Source organism: Caretta caretta, chromosome 28, assembly GCF_965140235.1.
Source record: "Caretta caretta isolate rCarCar2 chromosome 28, rCarCar1.hap1, whole genome shotgun sequence".
In the NCBI taxonomy this organism is placed as follows: Eukaryota; Metazoa; Chordata; order Testudines; family Cheloniidae; genus Caretta; species Caretta caretta.
The window spans coordinates 1741064-1766791 of record NC_134233.1 but is presented as its reverse complement, the minus strand read 5'-3'; the positions used below and the strand labels follow the sequence as shown (position 1 = coordinate 1766791).

Here is a 25728-nt window from a genome sequence, read left to right as displayed (position 1 = left end):
TGTGTTTGTGTGTGTTAAATTGTGTGTCTCTGTGTGTTAAGCCGGGCCCTGTCTCTGTGTTTTAAGCCGGGGTCTGAGGTGTGTGTGTTAAGTTAGGCTCTGTGTGTGCACGGGGCTCTCTGTGTATGTGCAAGGGGACTGACAAGTGTGCAAGGCTCTTGGGCAGGAGCTGTGTGTGTGTGCGAGGGACTCAGCGAGTGTGTGAGCGGCTCTGAGTGTGCAAAGGGTCTGTGAGCATGCGAGCAACTCTCGGTGTGGCGAAGGTGCAAGGAGGCTCTGTACGCGTGCGAAAAGGCTGGTGCGCGTGTGACGGCTCGGGTGCACGTGCGACAGGCTCCATGAGTGTGCGAGGGGTTCCCATCATCCCCTCCTCCATCTTAAACAGGGTGGGGGGAGGGGCGGCCCGGCAGGCGCTAATTAAGGCCTCCTTGCGTCTAATTAACGCTCTCCGTTGGCACAGAATTAATTAGGCCCCCGGTTGCCATGGAGACGGGATGTGACCTAGAAAAGGAAACCAAAATTTGGGGGGGGGGGGGAGAAATTTTTATGTTTCCATGGCAACGGGGTAGAACGGTGGGGTGGCCTCTGACCTGGGGGAGTCCTGGCTGCCAGGATCCCCTGACCTTTGACCTTTCACCCCCGCTTGTGACTTCCATGGAAACCATGGGCACCTTGTTGAACTTTGACCTTTCCTGACCCCAGCAGGGACCCCTGACCCGATGATCATCTGGCCTCCAGAAACCTCTGACCCCCAATCCAGTGATGCCCCTGACCTCCATTGACCTCTGACCCCCCCGGAATCCTTGTCACATTTGACTGCTCTGACCTCTGACCCCCACTGACCTTTCTGACCCATGACCCCACCAGCATTTCTGGCCTTTGACCTCCCAGGGACCTTTGACCCCCCACTGACCTTTGCCACATTGACTGGTCTGAGCTCTGACCTCTGACCCCCATTGGCCTCTGTGACCTCTGAACCTCACCAGTCTTTGACCTCTGACCCCCAGTGACCCTCCATCCTCGATGATTTGTAATCTCTGACCCCATTAACCTTTCTGACCTCTGCCCCTTGGGGATCTTTGTCCCCCCCATGAACTTTTGACCCATTGGATTTCTTTGACCCCCTAACCCGCATTGACCTCTGACCTCTAGGAATCTGTGACTCCCCCCATTGACCTCTCTGACCTGTGACCCGCTGGGAACCTCTCACCCCCGCCCCCCCCAGGAACCTCTGACCTCATTGGCCAGTCAGACCCGGGACCCCCTGACCCACCCCCAGGGGGCAAAGTGCTACCCCCTACTGGGGAGGTGGAGCAATAACAGGCAGGGGGCAGGACCATACTGGGGGAGGGCTCGTTCCCACAGCACCACCCCATTCAGGACCCCCCCAGCTCCACATCTGTGGGGGGAGGTGTTCAGAAGGGGTGGGGGGGGTCCTGGGGCAGGAGGCACAGGTTGGGGGGCAGAGACCCCCCCATGGGGCTGCAGGGGAAGGGATGGGGGTCAGAGAGCATGGGGGGTTAGGGAATGAGAGGGATCCTGGGGAAAGGGTCGGGGGTCTGAAATGGTGTGAGGGGGTTTAATAGGGGGATGGGGGCAGAGGGGGTCTCTGGGGGGTGCAATGGGGGTGACCAAGGGTGCCAGGGGGCAATGGGGTCCTATTAGGGTCTTTTAAGGGGGGGCAGGACTATTTGACCCCTACCCAGGCCCCATAGCAGCCAATCCCCCCTTTCCAGAGACACCCCCCCATCCCTCCAGACTCCCCTCCACCCCGGCCTGGGGAAAGGGGCGTCACCGGGGGGTCCCCAGGGACGGGCGTGGAGGGGGGATCGGCAGACTCACGGGCAGGGGGGCAGGAGTCACCTCGAGTGACACTGCCTCTCTCTGCCCCCCGATCTCTCTCTCTGCCCCCCGATCTTGCTCTGCCCCCCGATTGCTCTCTGCCGCCAATCTGTGCCCTCCGATCTCTCTCTGCTCCCCACAATCTCTCTTTGCTCAAATCTCTGCCCCCCGATCTCTCTCTCTGCCCCCCGATCTCTGCTCCCCATGATCTCTCTCTGTCCCCTGATCTCTCTCTTCCCCCCATTTCTCTCTGTCCCCCCCACTCTCTGTCTGCCCCCAATCTCTGCTCCCCCAATCTCTCTCTGCCGCCAACCTCTCTCTCTGCCACCAATCTCTGCTCCCCCTGATCCCTCCCTGCTCCCCCCAATCTCTGTCTGTCCCCCATTTCTCTCTCTCTGCTCCCCCTGATCTCTCTCTGCCCCCCATTTCTCTCCATCCCCGTCCCCCCCAGATATCCGGGACAGCGGGAAGAAGCCAGTGATGCTGTTCCTGCACGGTGGCTCCTACATGGAGGGGACGGGGAACATGTTCGATGCCAGCGTCCTGGCCGCCTATGGCAACGTCATCGTCGTCACCATGAACTACCGTCTAGGGGTGCTGGGTAAGGGCCCCCCCCAGCCGCCCCTCCCCCTCCCTGGGATCCCAGCCCCCTGCCCCCATGTGTCAACCCCCCCCAACCGGGATCCTGCCGGCGGAGCAGGGGTGGGGTAACTACGCAGGAAGCCTCGAATTGCCCCCCCCAGTGTGTGTGTTGGGGGGGGGCATGTCCTTGTCCCATACCCCCCCACCACCGCCAATCTCCGAGCCCAGCGTGTGAAATTTACAGATCGGCGGCTGGAATGAATATTTAATTACAGTGAAAGGGGGTGGGGCGGGGGGGGGGAACCCAGAGCTGATGAGAATGACTGGCGAGGCCTCATTAGTGCTAACGAGGGGCCTCGGGGTTGCGGGGAGCGAGAGAATTAATTTTTTATCCACTTTTTTTTTTTTCTGTTTCGGGTTGACATTAATTGGGGACGGGGGGGACGGGCAAAGTGCTCGGAAATCAGTTGAAATCAAATGTCACCTTTCCTCTGGGGCGGGGCGGCTGGTGCCCCGGGGACCCCTCACCCGGCGCCAAGATGCGGCCACCTCTGGGGCGGGGCGGCTGGCGACCCAGGGGAGCGACTCCTAACCCCGGTCTCCGTGTCCAACCCCACCCCCTCAGGATTCCTGAGCACCGGGGACCAGTCGGCCAAGGGGAACTATGGGCTTTTGGACCAGATCCAGGCCCTGCGGTGGCTCAACGAGAACATCGGGCACTTTGGGGGGGACCCCGAACGCATCACCATCTTCGGGTCCGGCGCCGGAGCCTCCTGCGTCAACCTCCTCATCCTGTCCCACCACTCAGAAGGTACCAGTTGCCCCCCTCCTCCCCGCCCCCAAGCCGCATTCCCCACCCCCATGAGCCAGCTATATCTATCTATCTATCCATCCATCCATCCATCCCCATCCACCCCTTCTATCTATCCATCCATCCATCCATCCATCCATCCATCCATCCCCAGACACCCCCTCCATCCATCCATCCATCCATCTATCCCCATCTACCCTCTCTATCTATCTATCTATCCATCCATCCATCCCCAGACACCCCCTCCATCTATCTATCTATCTATCTATCTATCCCCAGACACCCCCTCTATCGATCTATCCCCATCCACCCATCTATATCCATCCATCTATCCATCCATCCCCAGACACCCCCTCTATCTATATATCTATCCATCCATCCCCATCCACCCCCTCTATCTATCTATCTATCCATCCCCAGACACCCCCCTATCGATCTATCTATCCTCATCCACCCATCTATATCTATCTATCTATCTATCGGTCCCCATCCACACCTTCTACCTATCTATCTATCTATCTATCCATCCATCCATCCATCCCCATCCACCCCTTCTATCTATCCATCCATCCATCCATCCATCCATCCATCCCCAGACACCCCCTCCATCCATCCATCCATCTATCCCCATCTACCCTCTCTATCTATCTATCTATTCATCCATCCATCCCCAGACACCCCCTCCATCTATCTATCTATCTATCCCCAGACACCCCCTCTATCGATCTATCCCCATCCACCCATCTATATCCATCCATCTATCCATCCATCCCCAGACACCCCCTCCATCCATCCATCTATCTATCCATCCATCCCCATCCACCCCCTCTATCTATCTATCTATCCATCCCCAGACACCCCCCTATCGATCTATCTATCCTCATCCACCCATCTATATCTATCTATCTATCTATCGGTCCCCATCCACACCTTCTACCTATCTATCTATCTATCTGTCCCCATCCACCCCTTCTATCTGTCTATCTATCCCCAGATACAGGCCTCCGTCCATTCACCCTCCGATCCCCACAGCACACGTATCTCCCCCTCTTGCTCTCTCTGACCCTCTCTCCCTCCCCGACAGGTCTCTTTCAAAAGGCCATAGCTCAGAGTGGCACGGCCATCTCCAGTTGGTCCGTCAACTACCAGCCCCTGAAATACACCCGCATGCTGGCCTCCAAGGTGGGCTGTGACCACCTGGACACCAGCGAGACGGTGGATTGCCTGCGCCGAAAGCCGTACCGGGAGCTGGTCGACCAGGACATCCAGCCGGCCCGTTACCACATCGCCTTCGGGCCAGTGGTGGACGGGGACGTGGTGCCGGACGACCCGGAGATCCTCATGCAGCAGGGGGAATTTCTCAACTACGACATCCTGATCGGGGTGAACCAGGGCGAGGGGCTGAAATTCGTGGAGGACTCGATGGAGAACGAAGACGGGATTTCGGCCAGCTACTTCGACTTCACCATCTCCAACTTCGTGGACAACCTCTACGGCTACCCCGAGGGGAAAGACATCCTGCGGGAGACCATCAAGTTCATGTACACGGACTGGGCCGACCGGGACAACGGGGAGATGCGGCGGAAGACCCTGCTGGCGCTCTTCACCGACCACCAGTGGGTGGCGCCGGCCGTGGCCACGGCCAAGCTCCACGCCGAATACCAGTCCCCCGTGTACTTCTACACCTTCTACCACCACTGCCAGACCGACACCCGGCCCGAGTGGGCCGACGCCGCCCACGGGGACGAAATCCCCTATGTCTTCGGGGTGCCCATGATCGGCGCCACCGACCTCTTCCCCTGCAACTTCTCCAAGAACGACATCATGCTGAGCGCCGTGGTCATGACCTACTGGACCAACTTTGCCAAGACGGGGTGAGCGGGCCCCAGAGGGGCATGGGGGGCAAGCGGGGAGGGAAGAGAAGGAGGGGCCATGGGGCCGGTAGTCTTGGGATAGGGCATAGGGGAGAAGCCGGGTGGGATGTAAGCAAATGGTCGGGAGGGATGGGGACAGATGGATAAATGGGAAGGAGGGAGGCAGGGGTGTGCGGGGAAAGGACAGCTGGGGGTGGTTGTGGGAATAGATGAGGGATGTGGGGCTGGATGGGAGGGAGGGTGGGGGGCTGGGTGGGGGTGGGGAGATGGACGGATGGATGGGCAGGGAGGGAGGGATGGACGGACGGATGCGTGGAGTGGATGGATGTGGAGGGAGGGCTGGGGAGGGAGGGCAGGGGGCTGGATGGGGGTGGGGAAATGGGTGGGTGGGTGAGGGGATGGATGGACGGATGTGTGGACTGGATGGATGCGGAGGGATGGATGGGTGGATGAGGGGATGGATGGATGGACGGATGGGGAGGGAGGGATGGATGGACGGACGGATGCGTGGAGTGGATGGATGAGGGGATGGATGGACGGACGGATGCGTGGAGTGGATGGATGAGGGGATGGATGGACGGACGGATGCGTGGAGTGGATGGATGAGGGGATGGATGGACGGACGGATGCATGGAGTGGATGGATGAGGGGATGGACGGACGGACGGATGCGTGGAGTGGATGGATGAGGGGATGGATGGACGGACGGACGGATGGGTGGGTGGGGGATGGATGCGTGGAGGGGATGGATGGATGGATGGACGGTGGGATGGGTGGGTGGGGAGGGAGGGATGGATGGATGGGGGGAATGGATGGATGTGGGGCAGATAGCAGTGAGGAATGTGTTGCACCCGTATCCATCTTGAAGACCTGAGGCCCCCTAGAAACACTCCCCCTCCCGCGGTTGCCTCTGGGCCAGATTCCCCCCCCACCCCATAACCCCATCTCCCCTCCTTGCAGGGACCCCAACCAGCCAGTGCCGCAGGACACCAAATTCATCCACACCAAGCCGAACCGCTTCGAGGAGGTGGTGTGGACCAAGTTCAACACCAAGGACAAGCAATACCTCCACATCGGCCTCAAGCCCCGGGTGCGGGACAACTACCGGGCCAACAAGGTGGCTTTCTGGCTGGAGCTTGTGCCCCACCTCCACCACCTCCACGACCCCGTCTACACCTCCACCACCACCCGCGTCCCGCCCTACGGCACCCGCTGGCCCCCCGGCTCCCGGGCGGGGCCCAGCACCACCCGCCGGCCCTTCCCCACCCTGCCGCCGGACGAGGACGAGGCGGACGACCGCCGGCGCTACGCCCCTTTCCCGGGGGACTCGCGGGACTACTCCACCGAGCTGAGCGTCACCGTGGCCGTGGGGGCCTCCTTGCTCTTCCTCAACATCCTGGCCTTCGCCGCCCTCTACTACAAGCGGGACAAGCGGCACGAGCTGCGGGCGGGCGTGCTGGGAGGCCGGCGCCCCAGCCCCCAGCGCAACGCGGCCAACGACCTGGTGCACGGAGGCCAGGAGGAGGAGCTCATGTCCCTGCAGATCAAACACTCGGAGCACGACGCTCACGACCTGGAGGTGCTGAGACCCCACGAGATCCTGCGCCCGGCCTGCCCTCCGGACTACACCCTGGCTCTGCGCCGGGCGCCGGACGACGTGCCCCTCATGACGCCCAACACCATTACCATGATCCCCAGTACCATTACGGGCATGCAGGCCCTGCACCCTTTCAACACCTTCCCCACCGGGCACAACAACACCCTGCCCCACCCTCACTCCACCACCCGGGTATAGTTGCCTCTCCCACCCCAGCCACGGGGAAATTGCGGCCAAGGGACAGGGCCCTTCCTCTCTGCCCAGCCGCCGACCCCTGACCGCGGGGGGGCGGGAGGGGTGGGGGGGAAAGAAAGGGAGACGAGGCATCTTTTGTGTGCCGCGCAGTCGGGGCTTTTGGGGTGGGGGGGTTCTTTTATACAATAATTAAGGAAGGGGATCTGCGGGCCAAGCTCGAAGGAGGAGGTCTCCCACACACGATGAGAATCGACTGGTTCCTTTCGGACGGATGGTGGGGTCTTGGCACTGGAGGGAAACCGACCGTACTTTGCTCATCGGCGGAGGTGCCCGGCACCCTTCCCAATGCGGTGTCAGCACTGGGGAGCAAGGGGGCATTGGAGAGGGACCGTCCATCCTTCGTTCACCTTGGGGGACAGCAGAGAGGCCCGATGCCCTTCACGAACAGGGTAGGAGCATTGGGGAGTGTTGGAAAGAACCACCCAATCCTTTGCTCCTCTTCGACAGAGGATAGAGACGTCCAGCGTCCTTCCCGACACGGTCTCGGCACTGGAGAAAAACCGACTGTTATTAATTCATCTTGAATGGATGATGCGGGTGCCAACACCCTTCCTCATCTGGCAACAGCACGGGAGGGTGTTGGAGAGGTGCCGTCCGTCCTTGGTTCCTCTTGGATGGATAGCGGAGACCCCCAATGTCCTTTCCAACGCAGTATCAGCAACGGAAGATGTTGGAGCGGAAAGCGACCATCTTTCACTCATCTTGGGCGGATGGTGGAGACACACCCAACACTCTTCCCAACGTTGTATCAGCTCTGAAAGGTGTCGGAGGAAAACCGACCATCCCTCACTCCTCGTGGACGGGTGGTGGGAACGCCCTTCCCAAGGTAGCACCGGAACTGTACAGTGTTGGAGAGCCACTGACCCCTTTTTCGCTCATCTTGGCTGGAGGATGGAGACGCTCAACCATTTTCCCAACATCGTATCTGCACCGGACGGCGTTGGAGGGAGGCCGACTGCCCATGGTTCGTCTCGGCTGCATTATGGAGACGCTCAATGATTTTCCCAACGTCGTATCTGCACCGGACGGCTTTGGAGAGAGGCCAACTGCCCATGGTTCCTCTCGGCTTGATTATGGAGACGCCCAACGGTTTTCCCAAAGTCGTATCTGCACCAGACGGCTTTGGAGAGAGGCCAACTGCCCATGGTTCCTCTCGGCTTGATTATGGAGACGCTGAATGGTTTTCCCAAAGTTGTATCTGCACCAGACGGCTTTGGAGAGAGGCCGACTGCCCATGGTTCGTCTCGGCTGGATTATGGAGACGCTCATTGGTTTTCCTAACATAGTATCTGCACCGGACGGCGTTGGAGAGAGGCCGACTGCCCATGGTTCGTCTCGGCTGGATTATGGAGACGCTCAACGGTTTTCCCAACATCGTATCTGCACCAGATGGCTTTGGAGAGAGGCCGACTGCCCATGGTTCATCTCGGCTGGATTATGGAGACGCTCAACGGTTTTCCCAATGTCGTATCTGCACCAGACGGCTTTGGAGAGAGGCCGACTGCCCATGGTTCGTCTCGGCTGGATTATGGAGATGCTCAAAACTCTACCCAGAGTGGTGTTGAATGGAACCCAACCGTTCTTCAGTCCTTTGGGGCGTAAGGCGAAGGAACCAGCGTCTTTCCTGGTGTGGCATTGGTAGTCCAGGACGTTTGAGAGAAGCCAACAGTTCTTCACTCATGACCGAGAAGCCAGCCCCCCCCGCATCCACCCACCCACCACTATTGGAGAGGAAACCACCTGCCCCACAGAGGCCAGAAACGGGGGAAAGTTACACCTGGAAATTGTTTTTTTTCGTGGGGGGGGAATTCAACTCGATTTTTTTCCAAGCCAAACTTTGAATGTAACGACGACTCGAGATTCAGTTTTTTTCGGGGTTGGGGAGGGTCAGGAATGCGGGGGGGGGGTCGTAATTTTTTTTTAACAACTAAGAGACATTTTTTGTGGGGGGGGAGGGGTGGAATGGGAAAATTGTTTTAAAAAAAACAACAAAAAACCAGGCGCGTTGCATGTTCCAATCCCGATAAAGAAAAACGGTGACACAAAAAAGAAAGGAATGAGAAAAAAGAACGAAAGGAGGGAAAAAGCAGATGGGATGGAATTGATCTATTCCCTTAACCCCTCTCCCCATCTCTATCTCCGCCGGCCACTTTTTCCTTCACTCTTTCCAGCCGGCCAAGAGTCTCCTCTCCACTCCTCCGCTACATGCTTTTTCCTTCTGTTCTTCCTCCCAGGCCTCTCTCTCTTCCTCCGCTGGCTCGTTTTCCCCTTCTCTCGTTGCCGCTCGCTGACTGTCGGTGCCAAATCCCCAGCTTCCCCCCACCTCTGCCCCTGCCCCAGAAACGAGGGAACGAACAAATGAAAAAGTGCCAAACAACCTGGGGGATATTTGTATCGCCTGCGGGAGGGGGAAGGGGGCTGTGAATCGCCAGCTACCCCCATAGAGGGGTGTCTCCGAGGGAGGGCAGTTGCTGGGGGGCAGTCTGCAGGGGGAGAGGGGAGCTGTGTTTGGGGGTGAAGGTGGGTATAAGACCCCCACGGATCAAAGAAAGGTTAACCTATGTTGGAGCCCTGAGCTAGCCCCCCATCAGCTCTTTCGAGCCATCTGTTGGCATTGTACGCACATATCTCTCTACCTGTCTGTCCGTCCGCCCCGGTACATATCTACCGGTCTGTCCGTCCGCCCCGGTACATATCTACCTGTCTGTTTGTCCATCCCCGTACATATCTACCTGTCTGTCCATCCATCCCCGTACATATCTACCTGTCTATCCACGCATCCCCGTACATATCTATCTGTGTGTCCGTCCATCCATCCCGGTACATATCTACCGGTCTGTCTGTCCATCCCCGTACATATCTACCTGTCTATCCATGCATCCCCATACATATCTACCTGTCTGTCCGTCCATCCCGGTACATAGCCACCTGTCTGTCTGTCCGTCCTGGTACATATCTACCTGTCCATCCACGAATCCCCGTACATATCTGTCTGTCTGTCCGTCCGTCCCCGTACATATCTACCTGTCTATCCACGAATCCCCGTACATATCTGTCTGTCTGTCCATCCGTCCCCGTACATATCTACCTGTCTATCCATGAATCCCCGTACATATCTACCGGTCTGTCCGTCCGTCCCCGTACATATCTACCTGTCTATCCACGAATCCCCATACATATCTACCGGTCTGTCCGTCCGTCCCCCTACATCTCGCGCTCTCTCTCTCGCTCTCTCGCTCTACCTCCCTCCCCATCCACCCCCTCTATCCATCTATTTCTCTATCACCCTAATTAGAGGCTCAACTTAAATGTACACCCCAAACTAAAAAAATGAGTAAGAAAACCCAAAAAGAGCCACCTGGCTAAACCAGTAGACGAAGCAGTGAGAGGCAGAGAGGCATCCTTTAAAAAGTGGAAGTTAAATCCTAGTGAGAAAAGAACAGGAGGACTTGTGGCACCTTAGAGACTAACCAATTTATTTGAGCAGAAGCTTTCGTGAGCTACAGCCCACTCCAGAAAGGAGCATAAACACTGGCAAATGAAGTGTGTAAATACCATTAGGAAGGCCAAAAAAGAATTGGAGGGACAGCTAGCCAAAGACTCAGAAAGTAATAGCAAAAAAAAATTTTAAGTACATCAGAAGCAGGAAGCTGCTAAACAACAAGTGGGGCCCCTGGATGATCGAGGTGCTAAAGGAGCAATCAAGGACAATAAGGCCATTGCGGAGGTCTCTAAAATCATGACTGGTGTAGAGAAACTAAAGAAGGATGTGTTATTTACTCCTTCTCATAACACAAGAACTTGGGGGGTCACTCAATGAAACGAATAGACAGCAGGTTTAAAACAAATAAAAGGAAGTATTTCTTCCCACAACGCACAGTCAACCTGGGGAACTCCTCGCCAGGGGATGTTGTGAAGGCCAAGACTATAACAGGGTTCAACAAAGAACTAGATAAGTTCCTGGAGGACAGGTCCATCAATGGCTATTAGCCAGGCTGGGCAGGGATGGTGTCCCTAGCCTCTACTTGCCAGCAACTGGGAATGGTCGACGGGATGGATCACTTGATGATTCCCTGTTCTGTTCCTTCCCTCTGGGGCACCTGGCATTGGCCACTGTCAGCAGACAGGACGCTGGGCTGGATGGACCTTTGGTCTGAGCCAGTAGGGCCGTTCTTACGTTCTTCTGTTCTATCTGTCCATCCCTATACACCCCCCTCTATCTATCTATCCCTATACACCCCCTCTCTCTATCTATGGGTCATGGAGTCCCCAGGCCATGCTCTGGAACTGCTCCCTACGAAGCCAGGCAGGACTCTGGGGAGTCTCCTCTCTGGGAGCAGCCTGTCTGCAGGACACCCAGCTCACACAACTTCCACCTTCCTGGGTCTGACCTCGGAGCAACCAGCCTCCCCTGCCCCTCCGTGCGCTTCCCGCAGCGAGTCCACCCGGGTGGGGTCCTGGGGCAGCCAGAGGGTCCTGCCCCCCAACTCCGCAGTCAGACGGGACTCTCAGCCAGCCAGTAACACAGAAGGTTTATTAGACGACAGGAACATGATCTAACACAGAGCTTGTAGGTGCAGAGAACAGGACCCCTCAGCTGGGTCCACTTTGAGGGGCACTGGCCCCCCAGGGCTCGGCAACAATCACACCCCCCCCTTATCCCACCACCTCGAGACTTAAGAAATGCTGAGGGGAAACTGAGGCACCCCTACAGCATTCAGAGAGAACATTAAGAACAGCCCCCCTTCGTCACACCGTCTATCTATCTCCACCCCCCCGTCTATCCCCATCCACCCCCTCTATCTATCTTTCTCCATCCACCCCCTCTATCTATCTATCTATCTATCTATCTATCTATCCATCCATCCATCTATCCCCATCCACCCCTTCTCTCTATCCATACACCCATTCCTCTATCTAGCTAGCCAGCCAGCCAGCCCTCCCCATGAATATCTGTGCATTACCATCTCTCTCTAGGTAAACCCCCCCCCCATACACGTCTTTCTTTCCTTCCCATCTCCAGGTCTCCCCCTCTCTCCACCTCCCATGCTGGGCTGCGAGATGGAGGCGCGGTACCCGGGGACCCCCGACGCCCGCCTCCCAGCGCCCCTTCCCGTCCCTCTCCGCCCTGGCGCCGACCAGAGACAGCCCGAGAGCAGACGGGGACCAGGAGGGGGGCGAACGCCTCCGTCTAAGGAGCACAGTGGTGTTCGCCTCCCCCGCCTGTCTCTCTTTGCTTCCCGTTGGCTGGGGGGGCGGGCAGGGGGGGTTAATACCTCTCCAGCGGGGATTTCGTTTGTTCAATCCAGTTTGTGAAACTTGTGCCAAACTCAGCAACTTTTGGGGTGGCCGGAGGGGGGGGGTCTGTTTTCAGCAGAGGTGGGGGTTGTTTTTTTCTGGAGGGGGTTGGCTGGGCCTGGTGCCATCTACCCCAGAGCTGAATTCAGCTGCTTTTCCGGCATCCCGACGGCACGCTCCCGACCGACCCCCCCCCCCCCCCCCCGGCCATGGCCTTATGCTGGTGCCAAATGACACTTACTGCCCCCCCGTTCCGCTCTTGCACGCCCAGCGGTCCTGTCTTTGCCGGACACGGCACTCGTTCGGTTTGGAAATCCAAGATGGCTGCCCAGGCGGTGAAATCCAAGATGGCCACCAATGGGGCCCAAACCCCAGAGGGTCGCCAGGGTGGTGAAATCCAAGATGGCTGCCCGGGAGGTGAAATCCAAGATGGCCACCAATGGGGCCCAAACCCCAGAGAGTCCCCAGGGTGGTGAAATCCAAGATGGCTGCCCGGGCAGTGAAATCCAAGATGGCCACCAATGGGACCCAAACCCCAGAGGGTCGCCAGGGTGGTGAAATCCAAGATGGCCACCAATGGGGCCCAAACCCCAGAGGGTCACCAGGGTGGTGAAATCCAAGATGGTTACCCAGGCAGTGAAATCCAAGATGGCCACCAAGGGGGTCGAACCCCAGAGGGCAGCCAGGGTGTTGAATTCCAAGATGGCTGCCCCTGGCCTGAAATCCAAGATGGCTCCCACTGCGGTGAAATCCAAGTTGGCCACCAGTGTGCCAAAATCCAAGATGGCTGCCTGGGCGGTGCAATCCAAGATGGGCCACTTGTACGCTGCGATCACAGATGGGGGCCCTGTTTCTCAAACCCAAGATGGCCGAGGCCGGGCAGTGTTCTGAATTCCAAGATGGCCGCCAATGAGGGACTTCCTTTTCCTAACTCCAAGATGGCTGCCGGTGGGGAGGGGGCCCTTCCTGAGTGAACAGCCAACCTGGCTGCCCGCGGCGCATTTCTGGCCGGCTGTGGGCCTCGCGGCCCCCTCAAAGGCCAATCCAGCCCCCCGCGGGCCGTCCTTGGTCTCCCATCAAAGATGGCCGCCGATGGGCTCTTGTCATTCTCACGTTCAACATGGCTGCCGGGGGGGGAGGGGGGCCTTTCCCTGGCCGGCCGGCCGCCATCATGGCCACTGCCCCAGCCCTTTGCCTGGCCTACCGTCAAGATGGCTACCACGGCAACCCCTTCCCCGGCCTACTGCCAAGATGGCCGTCCTCCTCGGCCTACAACCAAGATGGCCGCCAGGAATGCCAACCCCTCCGCCCCTCGCCAGGGCCTCCCCACCAGGATTCAGAGTGTCTATTTTTATTCCTGAGACTCCAGGGAGGAGGAGCTATTTTGGGGGGACACCCCAGTCGGCCCCCTCCACCCCCCCGCCAGCAAGAGACCCCGAGACTTTGGACACCCCCCCGCCCCCAAACCAGGATCGAGGGAGACGAGAGACACGACAAAGGGACCTTTTTTTGTTTGTTTTGCAGGGACTGTACGGTTCGTGTCTCCGCCGCCCACCCCCGCCAGCGCGGACCGTGGGGGGCGGAGCCGTGGGGCGTGGGGGCGGAGCCGTGGGGCGCAGGGAGCTGTACACATTTTTAAAACATTGCAAGAAATGAAACTTATTGTAAATATAAAACCAAAAAAGTTTAACCGACTCGGCTTGCAGTGACCCCACCCCACCAGGGCCCCCCCACCTTCCTCGGGGTCCCCCACTTCCCAGCCATCCTCCCCTGGGCCACCAGGGCCCCCACCTCCCTTGGGGACCCCAACTCCTGGACGTCCTTCCCAGCCCCGGCCCGGGTACCCCACCTCCCAGCCACCCTCTCGCATCCCCACTGGGGCCCCCACCTCCTTTGGGGTCCCCCAACTCCCTGCCACTTTCCAATGCCCCCCGAAGGTCCCCAGCCTCCCAGACACCCCCTCACACCCCTGGACCCTCCCCTCCTAGCCCCCCGGCACCACCACCTCCCAGCCACCCTCACCTGCCCCCCTGGACCCCCACTTACCAACCCCCTTCCCCAACCTCCCACTGCTCCTCTCCCCAACCCCACCCTCCCATTCCCCCCTTCCCTTCATGCCACCTCCCACGTCCTCCCCTGACCCACTGCCCCACCCCCACGGCTTTCCTTGACCCCCGGCTCCTCCTTACCCCCCCCCCACCACTGTCGTCACCCCAAGTCTCAGATCTGAAAGTGATTGTGGGTCACAGCCCCCACCCCCAACCCACAACACAGGGGCCTGGCTGGCTCAGGGGGGCTGGGAATGGGGCACGGGGCCTGTCCCCTCTAGGGGGCGCATCATACTGGGCTTGGAGGCCTGTGGGGCGGAGTCTCATTGCCCCCCACTTCTCCGGAGGAGGGGGAGGCTGGGAATCATCCATCTCAGCAAGACACCTCTGAGGTTTCCTGGGCTCCTTGGGTGGGGGGTGGGGGACAGACCCAGCCCCCCCGCCGCTGCCTTGTTCTCCCCGAAATCAGCTGATCTGCCTCCTACAGGAAGAGGAAAGGGAGGGGAGTTACAGTAACAGAACCCAGGAGTCCTGGCTCCCAGCCCCCCCAGCTCTAACCCACCAGCCCCCACTGCCCTCCCAGAGCCAGGGAGAGAACCCAGGAGTCCTGGCTCCCAGCCCCCCCCCCCAGCTCTAACCCACCAGCCCCCACTGCCCTCCCAGAGCCGGGGAGAGAACCCAGGAGTCCTGGCTCCTAGCCTTCCCCCTTGCAGGGGCAATTCCTGGCTACTCCAGTCCAAGCCTCTCCCAGCAGGGGGCGCTGTGTGTTTGCGGGGGGGGGGGGCACAGGAATCCAGGACACTTCTCCCCCCCCCCCGCGGCCCCCCCCCCTAATCACTGCGAGGAGCCGCAGAGCTCGGCGCTGACCTAGATATTTCTGCCAACGGTGCAAGATCCCGGCCCTGGTGATGCAGGAGCAGGAGGGAGGGACGCGAACTGGGGTTGTGGGGGGGCGCTGGGGGGCAGGGGGCAGGACAGGGGACGGGCTTGTCTCACAGATGCTCCAGCCCAGAAGCAGCTGCATGGCATTCCTGGCTGCATTCCCCACCCACAGCTCGGCGCTGGGCTGGCAGGGGGCTGCGGGGCGGGAGTGGGGGGCCCCGATAGAGCTGGGGGGCAGGGCTGGGGGGCAGGGGGCTGCAGGTCGGGAGTGGGGGGCACCGGCGGGGCTGGGGGGGCAGGGGGCTCTGGGTCGGGAATGAGGGGGCTCCGGGTCGGGAGTGGGGGGCACCGGCGGGGCTGGGGGGGGGCAGGGGGCTCCGGGTCGGGAGTGGGGGGGCACCGGCGGGGCTGGGGGGGGCAGGGGGCTCCGGGTCGGGAGTGGGGGGGCACCGGCGGGGCTGGGGGGGGCAGGGGTCTCCGGGTCGGGAGTGGGGGGGCACCGGCGGGGCTGGGGGGGGCAGGGGGCTGCGGGTCGGGAGGGGGGGCACCGGCGGGGCTGGGGGGGGCAGGGGGCTGCGGATCGGGAGGGGGGGGCACCGGCGGGGCTGGGGGGGGCAGGGGGCTGCGGGTCGGGAGGGGGGGGCACCGGCGGGGCTGGGGGGGGATTTATAAATAGCCCCCTGCCCCTGTCACACGGAGCCGCCTGCGCGAATCCCAGCTGAAGGGGGCGGGGGGGGATTCGCCGGGGGGGGGTTGGCGGAGGTAACCATGGCAACGCTGTGGTCCACGAGCTCACCCTGCATTGCGGGGGGGGGCGGGGAGCCCGGCGCCGAGATGCGGCCACCTCTGGGGCGGGGCGGCAGCGCCGAACACGGCAGCGGGTCGTTCCCCCTCGCCCTGGTTCACACCGAATTTCGTTCTCGCTTCACTCCGGCGCGCCCCAGTTCCCAGGGGCCCCGAGTCGGCAGCTTCCAGCCCTGGCTCCAGCCCCCGGGACCCCGCCCCCGGGGGGGTCCCCTGCGCCCCTCACTCCTCCCCCACCCTGCTTCTCTCCCCGGCTCCGGAAGAGGAGTGGGGGGCTGGGGGGTTAGGGCAGGGGGGTTGGGAGCCAGGACTCCTGGGTTCGCTCCCCGGCTCTGGGAGAGGAGTGGGGGGTCTGGGGGGTTCGGGCAGGGGGGGCTGGGAGCCAGGACTCCTGGGTTCGCTCCCCGGCTCTGGGAGAGGAGTGGGGGGGGGGGTCTGGGGGGTTAGGGCAGGGGGGTTGGGAGCCAGGACTCCTGGGTTCTCTGGCTAGCTCTGGGAGAGGAGTGGGGGGCTGGGGGGTGAGAGCAGGGGGGGCTGGAAGCCAGGACTCCTAGGTTCGCTCCCCGGCTCTGGGAGGGGAGTGGGGGGCTGGGGGGTTCGGGCGGGGGGGCTGGGAGCCAGGACTCCTGGGTTCGCTCCCCGGCTCTGGGAGGGGAGTGGGGACCTGGGGGGTTAGGGCAGGGGGAGCAGGGAGCCAGGGGATCCTCTGTAGGGTCCTGGAGCCCTCTGGTGGCAAATCCCTGGAGTGTCTCCTGCATTGTGGGACACCCCTGCCCCCCACCTCCTGCAGGGTGAGACCTCGGCCCCCTTCCCCGCCCCACTGAGGCAGCCAGTCCCCGCCCTGGGGCCGGCTGGACGCTCAGACACATCGACACCAGTAGGGGGCAGCACGTGCCCGCGTGTCACAATGGCGGCTCTGCCTCCCCCTGCAGGATGCCCCGGGAACTGCATCACAATGTTCCGGGCCGGGGCCCCCCGCCTCCCCCCGCCCCGCGCTCCCCAGTCAGCTGTGCCGGCAGGGTGGGGGGCAGGGATGCAGGGCCCGGCTCGCAGGCTCCCGGCCCCACCCCCTCTCCGATGGGGGAGACCCCCTGCCCCCGGTGCCCCATCTCCGGCCCCTGCTGCCTGGACGTTCAGGACACGGTCCTCCTCCTGGTGGCGCTCACCCTGCTGGGGCAGGTCGTCCTGAAGATCGTGACGGTGGTGGGCGGCGCTAGGGGGCGCTGGGGGGCAGGGAGCGGGGCGGGGGGCTCGGCAGGGGGCGCTCTCCCCCGGCAGGCGGGGCTGGCCCCATGGCGGCGCTAGGGGGCGCTGGGGGGCAGGGGGCGGGGGACGCTCTCCCCCGGCAGGCGGGGCTGGCCCCAGGGCGGCGCTAGGGGGCGCTGGGGGGCAGGGAGCGGGGCGGGGGGCTCGGCAGGGGGCGCTCTCCCCCGGCAGGCGGGGCTGGCCCCATGGCGGCGCTAGGGGGCGCTGTGGGGCAGGGGGCGGGGCGGGGGACGCTCTCCCCCGGCAGGCGGGGCTGGCCCCAGGGCGGCGCTAGGGGGCGCTGGGGGGCAGGGAGCGGGGCGGGGGGCTCAGTAGGGGGCGCTCTCCCCTGGCAGGCAGGGCTGGCCCCATGGCGGCGCTAGGGGGCGCTGTGGGGCAGGGGGCGGGGCGGGGGACGCTCTCCCCCAGCAGGCGGGGCTGGCCCCAGGGCGGCGCTAGGGGGCGCTGGGGGGCAGGGAGCGGGACGGGGGGCTCAGTAGGGGGCGCTCTCCCCTGGCAGGCAGGGCTGGCCCCAGGGCGGCGCTAGGGGGCGCGGTGGGGCAGGGGGCGGGGGAGATGGTTGTCGCTGCTCCACCCCAGAGGCGGCTGCATTTCCCCGCGCTCAACCTGTCCCCTGCTCCGCTCCCCAGATCTGCCACCAGCTCTGGAGGCTGCTCACGGGGCTCGGAGGCTTTTTTGTGCCCAAGGGTAAGTTGGGGAGCAGGGGGGAGGGGCGGTTCTGTGATGGGGGGGCCCTCCCTGGGGGAGGGCTGGGGGGTGAGAGCCTGGGAGGTGGAAGGGGGGGACTAGACTGGAAGGGGGGCCCTGCTCGCCTCCTACGCCCCACAGGGAAGGGACTCGGGTGTGGGTCCAGCTCATCCCTGGCTTGCGGCTTCCCCATTCAGCCCTTTCCTGCTTCCCCCATTCAGCCCTTTCTTTCTTTCTCCTTAATCCGTTTTCTTTCTTTCTTTCTCATTTAATCCATTTCTTTCTTTTTCTCACTCCTTTCTTTCTTTCTTCCTTTCTCATTAATCCTTTCTTTCTTTTCTCACTTCTTTCTTTCTTTCTTTCTTTTTCTCACTCCTTTCTTTCTTTCTTTTCTCATTCATTTCTTTCTTTCTCATTTAGTTAATTTCTTTCTTTCTTCCTTTCTCATTAACTCTTTCTTTCTTTCTTATTAATCCATTCTTTCTTTCTATCTTTCTTTGTTTCTTTCTCACTCATTTCTTTCTTTCTTTCTTTCTTTCTTTCTTATTAATCCATTCTTTCTTTCTATCTTTCTTTGTTTCTTTCTCACTCATTTCTTTCTTTCTTTCTTTCTTTCTAATCCATTCTTTCTTTCTATCTTTCTTTGTTTCTTTCTCACTCATTTCTTTCTTTCTTTCTTTCTCATTAACTCTTTCTTTCTTTCTTTCTAATCCATTCTTTCTTTCTATCTTTCTTTGTTTCTTTCTCACTCATTTCTTTCTTTCTTTCTCATTAACTCTTTCTTTCTTTCTTTCTTTCTTTCTAATCCATTCTTTCTTTCTATCTTTCTTTGTTTCTTTCTCACTCATTTCTTTCCTTTCTTTCTTTCTTTCTCATTAACTCTTTCTTTCTTTCTAATCCATTCTTTCTTTCTATCTTTCTTTGTTTCTTTCTCACTCATTTCTTTCTTTCTTTCTCATTTACTCTTTCTTTCTTTCTTTCTAATCCATTCTTTCTTTCTATCTTTCTTTGTTTCTTTCTCACTCATTTCTTTCTTTCTTTCTTTCTCATTAACTCTTTCTTTCTTTCTTTCTTTCTTTCTTTCTTTCTTTCTAATCCATTCTTTCTTTCTATCTTTCTTTGTTTCTTTCTCACTCATTTCTTTCCTTTCTTTCTTTCTTTCTCATTACTTCTTTCTTTCTTTCTCGCCCTCACAGCACCTCCATCCCCGCCGCCCGACGCCACCATCCGGAAGCCCCGTTGCCCGACGCACAACCCGAGCCCCATCTCTCCCCGTCACCGGCGCTCCCCTCCCTGGGAGCTGCCCCTGCCTCGGCTCTGCCCCTGGGAACCCATGCGGCTCACCATGGACGTCAACCTGCACCGGGACCCGCCCCGGCACGACCGTGAGCCCCCGCGGGGCCTCCACGACGCACCTCGGCACCGCCCCAACGCCCTGGGGCCCTACCATAACTGCACCTGCCCCCGGGCCGCGTCGGCCTCCTCTGCCCTGCCCCGCTATGCCAGCCAGCCCAAACTGCGCCCGGCCACCGTCTCCCGCGGCACCGACGCCCGCCCGGTACCCGGGGTCCGGTTCCGCCCCACCAGCCGGGAGGAGCTGGTCTTGTCGGGGGCCGAATCCCAGCATCAGCGGCCCACCAAGGTCTACATCTACCCAGTCCACCCGGAGACGCCGCCTGGCAGCCGCGACCCATCGCCCGGGCGCCGGGAGCTGCGCTGGAAGGAGAGCGCGGGGAGGCCAGCAGGGGGCGCCAGGCAGAGCCGGGACCTGGCCACCGACACCACCGAGGAGGGGGCAGCGGAAAAGCAGGCGCTACCCAGTGGCCGCGCCCGGTATTTCAAAGTGCAGGAGCCCTCCATGCAGGACTGGGTCTACCGGCCCCTCAAGGAGCCCCACTGGAACTGGAACCAAGTGGGCTAAAGTGCGGGGCCTGCTCTCCCCCCTGCCCCAGCTTGGAAAATAAAGAGTAAAGCCACGTAGCACTGGTGGGTGCCTGGCCCCAGCCCCCTGCTCTAACCACTCGACCCCACTCCCCTCCCGGAGCCCGGGAGAGAACCCAGGAGTCCTGGCTCCCAGCTCCCCCTGCTCTAACCCACCAGACCCCACTCCCCTCCCAGAGCCAGGGAGAGAACCCAGGAGTCCTGGCTCCCAGGCCCCCCTGCTCTAACCCACCAGCCCCCACTCCCCTCCCGGAGCCCGGGAGAGAACCCAGGAGTCCTGGCTCCCAGCTCCCCCTGCTCTAACCCACCAGACCCCACTCGCCTCCCAGAGCCAGGGAGAGAACCCAGGAGTCTTGGCTCCCAGCTCCCCCTGCTCTAACCCACCAGACCCCACTCGCCTCCCAGAGCCAGGGAGAGAACCCAGGAGTCCTGGCTCCCAGCTCCCCCTGCTCTAACCCGCCAGACCCCACTCGCCTCCCAGAGCCAGGGAGAGAACCCAGGAGTCCTGGCTCCCAGCTCCCCCTGCTCTAACCCACCAGACCCCACTCCCCTCCCAGAGCCCGGGAGAGAACCCAGGAGTCCTGCCTGCAAATCTCATGCCACTGGGGTGAATTGGGCACGGGGCGGGGGCTGTGACATCAGCGAGCAGGGTCTTCGGGGTGGGGGGGAGATACCAAAGAACTACCGCCCCCAGCATGCTTTGCGGGATGGCTTTTCTCCTGGAGAAACTACAGCTCCCAGGTTGCCTATGGCTCAGAATTGCCCCCGGTTTCGGTGTTTCATTTTAATGCCCATGGGGCCCTGCAAAATGTTCTCTTCCCCAAGGGGCCCTACAGTGATACAGATGGGGGCCCACGGCTGGCTGGGGGCTGGGAGGGAGAGCTACACTTCCCAGAGTGCATTGGGCAAGGGAGAGCGGCAGGACTACAATCCCCAGGAGGCACTGGGGCCATTGGCAGCACTACAATTCCCAGGGTGCATTGGGGGAGTGGCAGGACTACAATTCCCAGGGTGCATTGGGGGAGTGGCAGGACTACAATTCCCAGGGTGCATTGGGGGAGTGGCAGGACTTCAGTTCCCAGGGAGCATTGTGGGGTATTGGCAACACTACAATTCCCAGGATGCATTGCGGGGTATTGGCAGGACTACAATCCCCAGGGGGCAGTGGGGCTCGTCCTGCTAGGGGCGGGGGTGGCCGCTCCCAGGTGAGCTCCCTCTGCCAGGTGTGTGATTCCCCGCCCCCTGTGGGGCCTCTGTTCCCCACACCTGGCTGGGGGCGGGGCTTTACCTGGCTGGGGGCGGGGCTTAGCACACCTGGGAGCTGGCCTGGCCAAGGAAGGAGGCAGAAGGAGGAAGTGTCGCTCCCACCTGTTGGGGGGGCAAAGCTGGGTCCCCCGGGCTCCTCCCATAGGGGCTGGACCTGTGTGAGCCCCCGAAACCCTTCCCCCCCCCGCCCTCAGGTGGGACCCGGGCATCCAGCGTCGGCCACGCGCAGCTGGGAGGTAAAGACCCCAGCCCTACAGGTGCCCCCCAATCCTGACCCGCAGCCACCCCCAGCCCAGCCCTGCCGGTGCCCCTCATTCCCGACCCGCAGCCCCCCCCAGCCCAGCCCCGCCGGTGCCCCTCATTCCCGACCTGCAGCCCCCCCAGCCCAGCCCCGTCAGTGCCCCCCAATCCTGACCTGCAGCCCCCCCACAGCCCAGCCCTGCCGATGCCCCCCAATCCCGACCTGCAGCCCCCCCCCAGCCCAGCCCTGCCGGTGCCCCCCACTCCTGACCCCCAGCCCCCCCCAGCCCAGCCCCGCCGGTGCCCTCCAATCCCGACCTGCAGCCCCCCCAGCCCAGCCCCGTCAGTGCCCCCCAATCCTGACCTGCAGCCCCCCCCAGCCCAGCCCTGCCGATGCCCCCCAATCCTGACCTGCAGCCCCCCCCAGCCCAGCCCTGCCGGTGCCCCTCATTCCCGACCTGCAGCCCCCCCCAGCCCAGCCCTGCCGGTGCCCCCCACTCCTGACCCCCAGCCCCCCCACAGCCCAGCCCCGCTGGTGCCCCCCACTCCCGACCCCCAGCCCCCCCACAGCCCAGCCCCGCCGGTGCCCCCCAATCCTGACCCGCAGCCCCCACAGCCCAGCCCTGCCAGTGCCCCTCACTCCCGACCCACAGCCCCCCCCCAGCCCAGCCCCGTCGGTGCACCCCAATCCCGACCCACAGCCCCCCCCAGCCCAGCCCCGTCGGTGCACCCCAATCCCGACCCACAGCCCCCCCACAGCCCAGCCCCGCTGGTGCCCCCCACTCCCGACCCCCAGCCCCCCCACAGCTGAGCCCCACCGGTGCCCCCCAATCCTGACCCGCAGCCCCTGCAGCCCAGCCCTGCCGGTGCCACTCACTCCCGACACACAGCCCCCCCCAGCCCAGCCCTGCCGGTGCTCCCCACTCCCGACCTTCATCCCCCTGCTGCCCCAGCCCTGTCCCCCGCATCTCTGCCAGTGCCCCTCACTCCCAGTGCATGGGGAGGGGGGTCTGGAGAAGGCTGGGAGGAGGGGAGATGTGGGGGTGGGCCCCGCTTATAGGGCCATGGGCGATGGGGAGGGGCTGACTGGGACAGCAGGTCGAGGAAGGGGGCTGTGGCAAGGGGGCAGCTACTGACAAGGGGAGTTCGTGGCGGGGGATGACCTTGCTAATGACCATGGGGGGCAGGTTATGGGCATAGAAGAGAGGGCAGATTACACCTGGGTGCGGATGGGGTCAGGATATGGGGTTGGGTGGGAGGGGCAGGTTATGGAGTAGGGGGGACTGGGGGCAGGATACAGGGGAAGGGGCAGGTTGTGGGGGAGCGGCTTTGGGGCACCTGGGTGCAGATGGAGCGTGGGGGGCTAGGTTGGAGGGGCAGGTTATGGGGTGAGGAGGGGCAGTTTGGGGAGGGGTCCAGTCTAGCAGTGCAATGGGAGAGAAAGGTGGGACCCCTCCCTGGCGCCCCTCCTTTTACCCCCTTCCCCTTATCCCCCTGCCCGTGCAGGGTCATGACCTCCCCAGAGTGGGGCTCTGTCCCCCGCCCGGCCCAGCCCCTCACGGACCTGGATTTCCACTCGGGGGCCCGGATCGCTGAACTCAACCAGCTGGTCCAGGAGCTCAGCAAGCGGACGGCACGGGACCCAGGCGTCCGGGCCACCCAGGAGCTGGTGGTGCTCAAGGACTTTGTGTTCTCCTTGCTGGGTGAGTGCTGGGAGCCCGGACGCCTGGGTTCTCTCCCCGGCTCTGGGCAGGGAGTGGGGGCTGGTGGGTTAGAACAAGGGTGGGCTGGGAGCCAGGACTCCTGGGTTCTCTCCCCGGCTCTGGGAGGGGAGTGGGGGCTGGTGGGTTAGAGTGGAAGTGGGGCTGGGAGCCAGGACTCCTGGGTTCTCTCCTGAACTCTGAGGCTATGGTGGTTGGATGCAGATGAGTCAACCCGGACTCCTGGGTTCCTTTTTTTCCTAGCCCCTCGTCCTTTCTCCCGCCAGGTCTGGTGCAGCAGCTGGACGGGAGGCTCCCGTTGGCCAACGAGTACCTCCTCCTCTCCGGCGGGGCCCGCCAGGGCACGGTGGACATGGACCCAGGCGTCCTGGGCCGCTCGGCCCCGGGGGCCGACTACGATGCCGACTACACCCTCCTGGTGCCTGTCCTCCAGGCCCGCGGCTGCCCCGTCACTCTGGACATGTGCCGGTGCCCGCCGGGCCACGCCTGGCTGGCGCTAGGCCCCTTCGGGCCCGAGGCTTGCCACCGCTGGGCCGACTGCTGCCGTGACCATGGCGGCGAGGCCTACCTGGCCCCAGGCCTGGTCTCGGCCTGGTTCTCCCAGGCCTTGGGCGCCGTGGCCGACAGGGTCCGGGCTGCCCCGCGCCAAGGGGGGCCGGTGATGGAGCGGGTGGCCGGCCACGGGGGCCTCGTCACCCTGCTCCTGAGCCACGGCACGGTGCGGGCGCTGTACGACGTGGTGCCCGTGGTGGCCTTCCAGGGGTGGCCGGCGGTGGCCCAGGAGTGGCTGGGCCGCAGCCATTTCTGGGACGGCAAGCTGAGGGAGGAGGACGTGGCCAGGGGCTTCTACCTCCTGCCCGGCTCGGGCCCGGCTTGGCGTGAGGCCTTGGGCCCGGTGGAGGCCTCGGGCCCGGCTTGGCGTGAGGCTTCGGGCCCAGTAGACGCCTCGGGCCCGGCTGGACGTGAGGCCTCGGGCCCGGCTGGACGTGAGGCCTCGGGCCCGGTGGAGGCCTCGGGCCCGGCTTGGCGTGAGGCCTCGGGCCCGGTGGAGGCCTCGGGCCCGGCTTGGCGTGAGGCTTCGGGCCCAGTAGACGCCTCGGGCCCGGCTGGACGTGAGGCCTCGGGCCCGGCTGGACGTGAGGCCTCGGGCCCGGTGGAGGCCTCGGGCCCGGCTTGGCGTGAGGCCTCGGGCCCGGTGGAGGCCTCGGGCCCAGCTTGGCGTGAGGCCTCGGGCCCGGTGGAGGCCTCGGGCCCAGCTTGGCGTGAGGCCTCGGGCCCGGCTGGACGTGAGGCCTCGGGCCCGGCTGGACGTGAGGCCTCGGGCCCGGCTGGACGTGAGGCCTCGGGCCCGGCTGGGCGGGAGGCCTCGGGCCCGGCTGGGCGGGAGGCCTCGGGCCCGGCTGGACGTGAGGCCTCGGGCCCGGCTGGACGTGAGGCCTCGGTCCCGGCTTGGCGTGAGGCCTCGGTCCCGGCTTGGCGTGAGGCCTCGGGCCCGGTGGAGGCCTCGGGCCCGGCTGGACGTGAGGCCTCGGGCCCGGCTTGGCGTGAGGCCTCGGGCCCGGTGGAGGCCTCGGGCCCGGCTTGGCGGGAGGCCTCGGGCCCGGCTTGGCGGGAGGCCTCGGGCCTCGCTTGGCGTCTGTCCTTCTCCCGGAGCGAGCTCCATCTCAAGAAGGCCGTGCCGCCCCCGCTGCTCCAGGCCTACCGGGCCGCCCGGGCCGCCCTTGGCGGGGCCTGGGGCGGGCGGGTGGGGCCCTACCACCTCTGGACCCTAGTGCTCTGGGCCTGCGAGCGCCTGCCTGCCCGCTACCTGGGCCGGGAGGAGAACGCGGCCCATTGCCTGCTGGGCCTGCTGGACGACATGGCCGCCGGCCTCGGGGCCGGGGCCGGTCCCCACTACTTCCTGCCCGGCTACGACAGGCTGGCGGGGGTCCCGGAGCCGGGCCTGGCCCGCGCGGTGGCTGCCGTCAGGGGGGATCCGGCGGGGCACCTGCGGGAAGCGGTGGAGAGGGTCAAGATGGCCGCCAAGTTGGGCAGGGGGCTGGACGCGGGGGCCGAGGCTGAGGAGTAGGGGTGGGGTGTCATATCATCTCCCTCTGCTCTGGGAAGGGAGTGGGGTCTAGGGGTTAGAGCAGGTGGGCTGGGCGCCAGGACTCCTGGGTTCTCTCCCCAGCGCTGGAAGGGGAGTGGGGTCTAGGGGTTAGAGCAGGTGGGCTGGGTGCCAGGACTCCTGGGTTCTCTCCCCGGCGCTGGGAGGGGACTGAGGTCTAGTGGTTACAGCAGTGGGGGACTGGGAGCCAGGACTCCTGGGTTCTCTCCCTGGCTCTGGGAGGGGAGCAGGGGAAGCGGGTCTGGGAGCCAGGACTCCTGGGTTTTCTGTATTCCCACTCTCTTCGGGGTTTGGAGGTTGCCTGATTCCTCCTGTCATGAAAATCCACTTTTCCCAGACAGCTCAGGGCTACTAAGACTTTATCGTGGGCTACTCATACATATATATATGTATTTTGGTACCATTTAAATGTGCCAAAAAGAGTCCGGAATTGGGGGGAGGGGGGAACTGATCCAAGAGAACCCCAAAATGAAGGTATTGTCGGGGGCCTTTGGATCTATTTGATTGC

At 62.6% G+C, this 25728-nt stretch overlaps 2 protein-coding genes across 3 annotated transcripts in view; both read left to right on the top strand.

Annotated features, from left to right (window-relative positions):
* Positions 1-13948, top strand: part of NLGN2 (neuroligin 2) — a 29596-nt gene extending 15648 nt beyond the window's left edge. For both annotated transcript variants that reach the window (XM_048833838.2, XM_048833837.2), the window contains 4 exons: positions 2294-2443; positions 3050-3235; positions 4320-5109; positions 6069-13948. In XM_048833838.2, coding sequence (XP_048689795.2) covers positions 2294-2443; positions 3050-3235; positions 4320-5109; positions 6069-6903 — 1961 coding nt within the window. In that variant the 3' untranslated portion in view covers positions 6904-13948. The remainder of the gene's footprint in view (positions 1-2293; positions 2444-3049; positions 3236-4319; positions 5110-6068) is intronic.
* Positions 13949-16687: 2739 nt separating this feature from the next.
* On the top strand, positions 16688-20014 carry LOC125628657 (uncharacterized). The gene is made up of 3 exons (XM_048833907.2): positions 16688-17195; positions 17888-17945; positions 19142-20014. Exons 1-3 carry the CDS (start codon positions 16926-16928, stop codon positions 19864-19866), a joined length of 1053 nt encoding a protein of 350 aa, XP_048689864.2. The 5' UTR covers positions 16688-16925; the 3' UTR covers positions 19867-20014.
* Positions 20015-25728: the final 5714 nt, after the last annotated feature.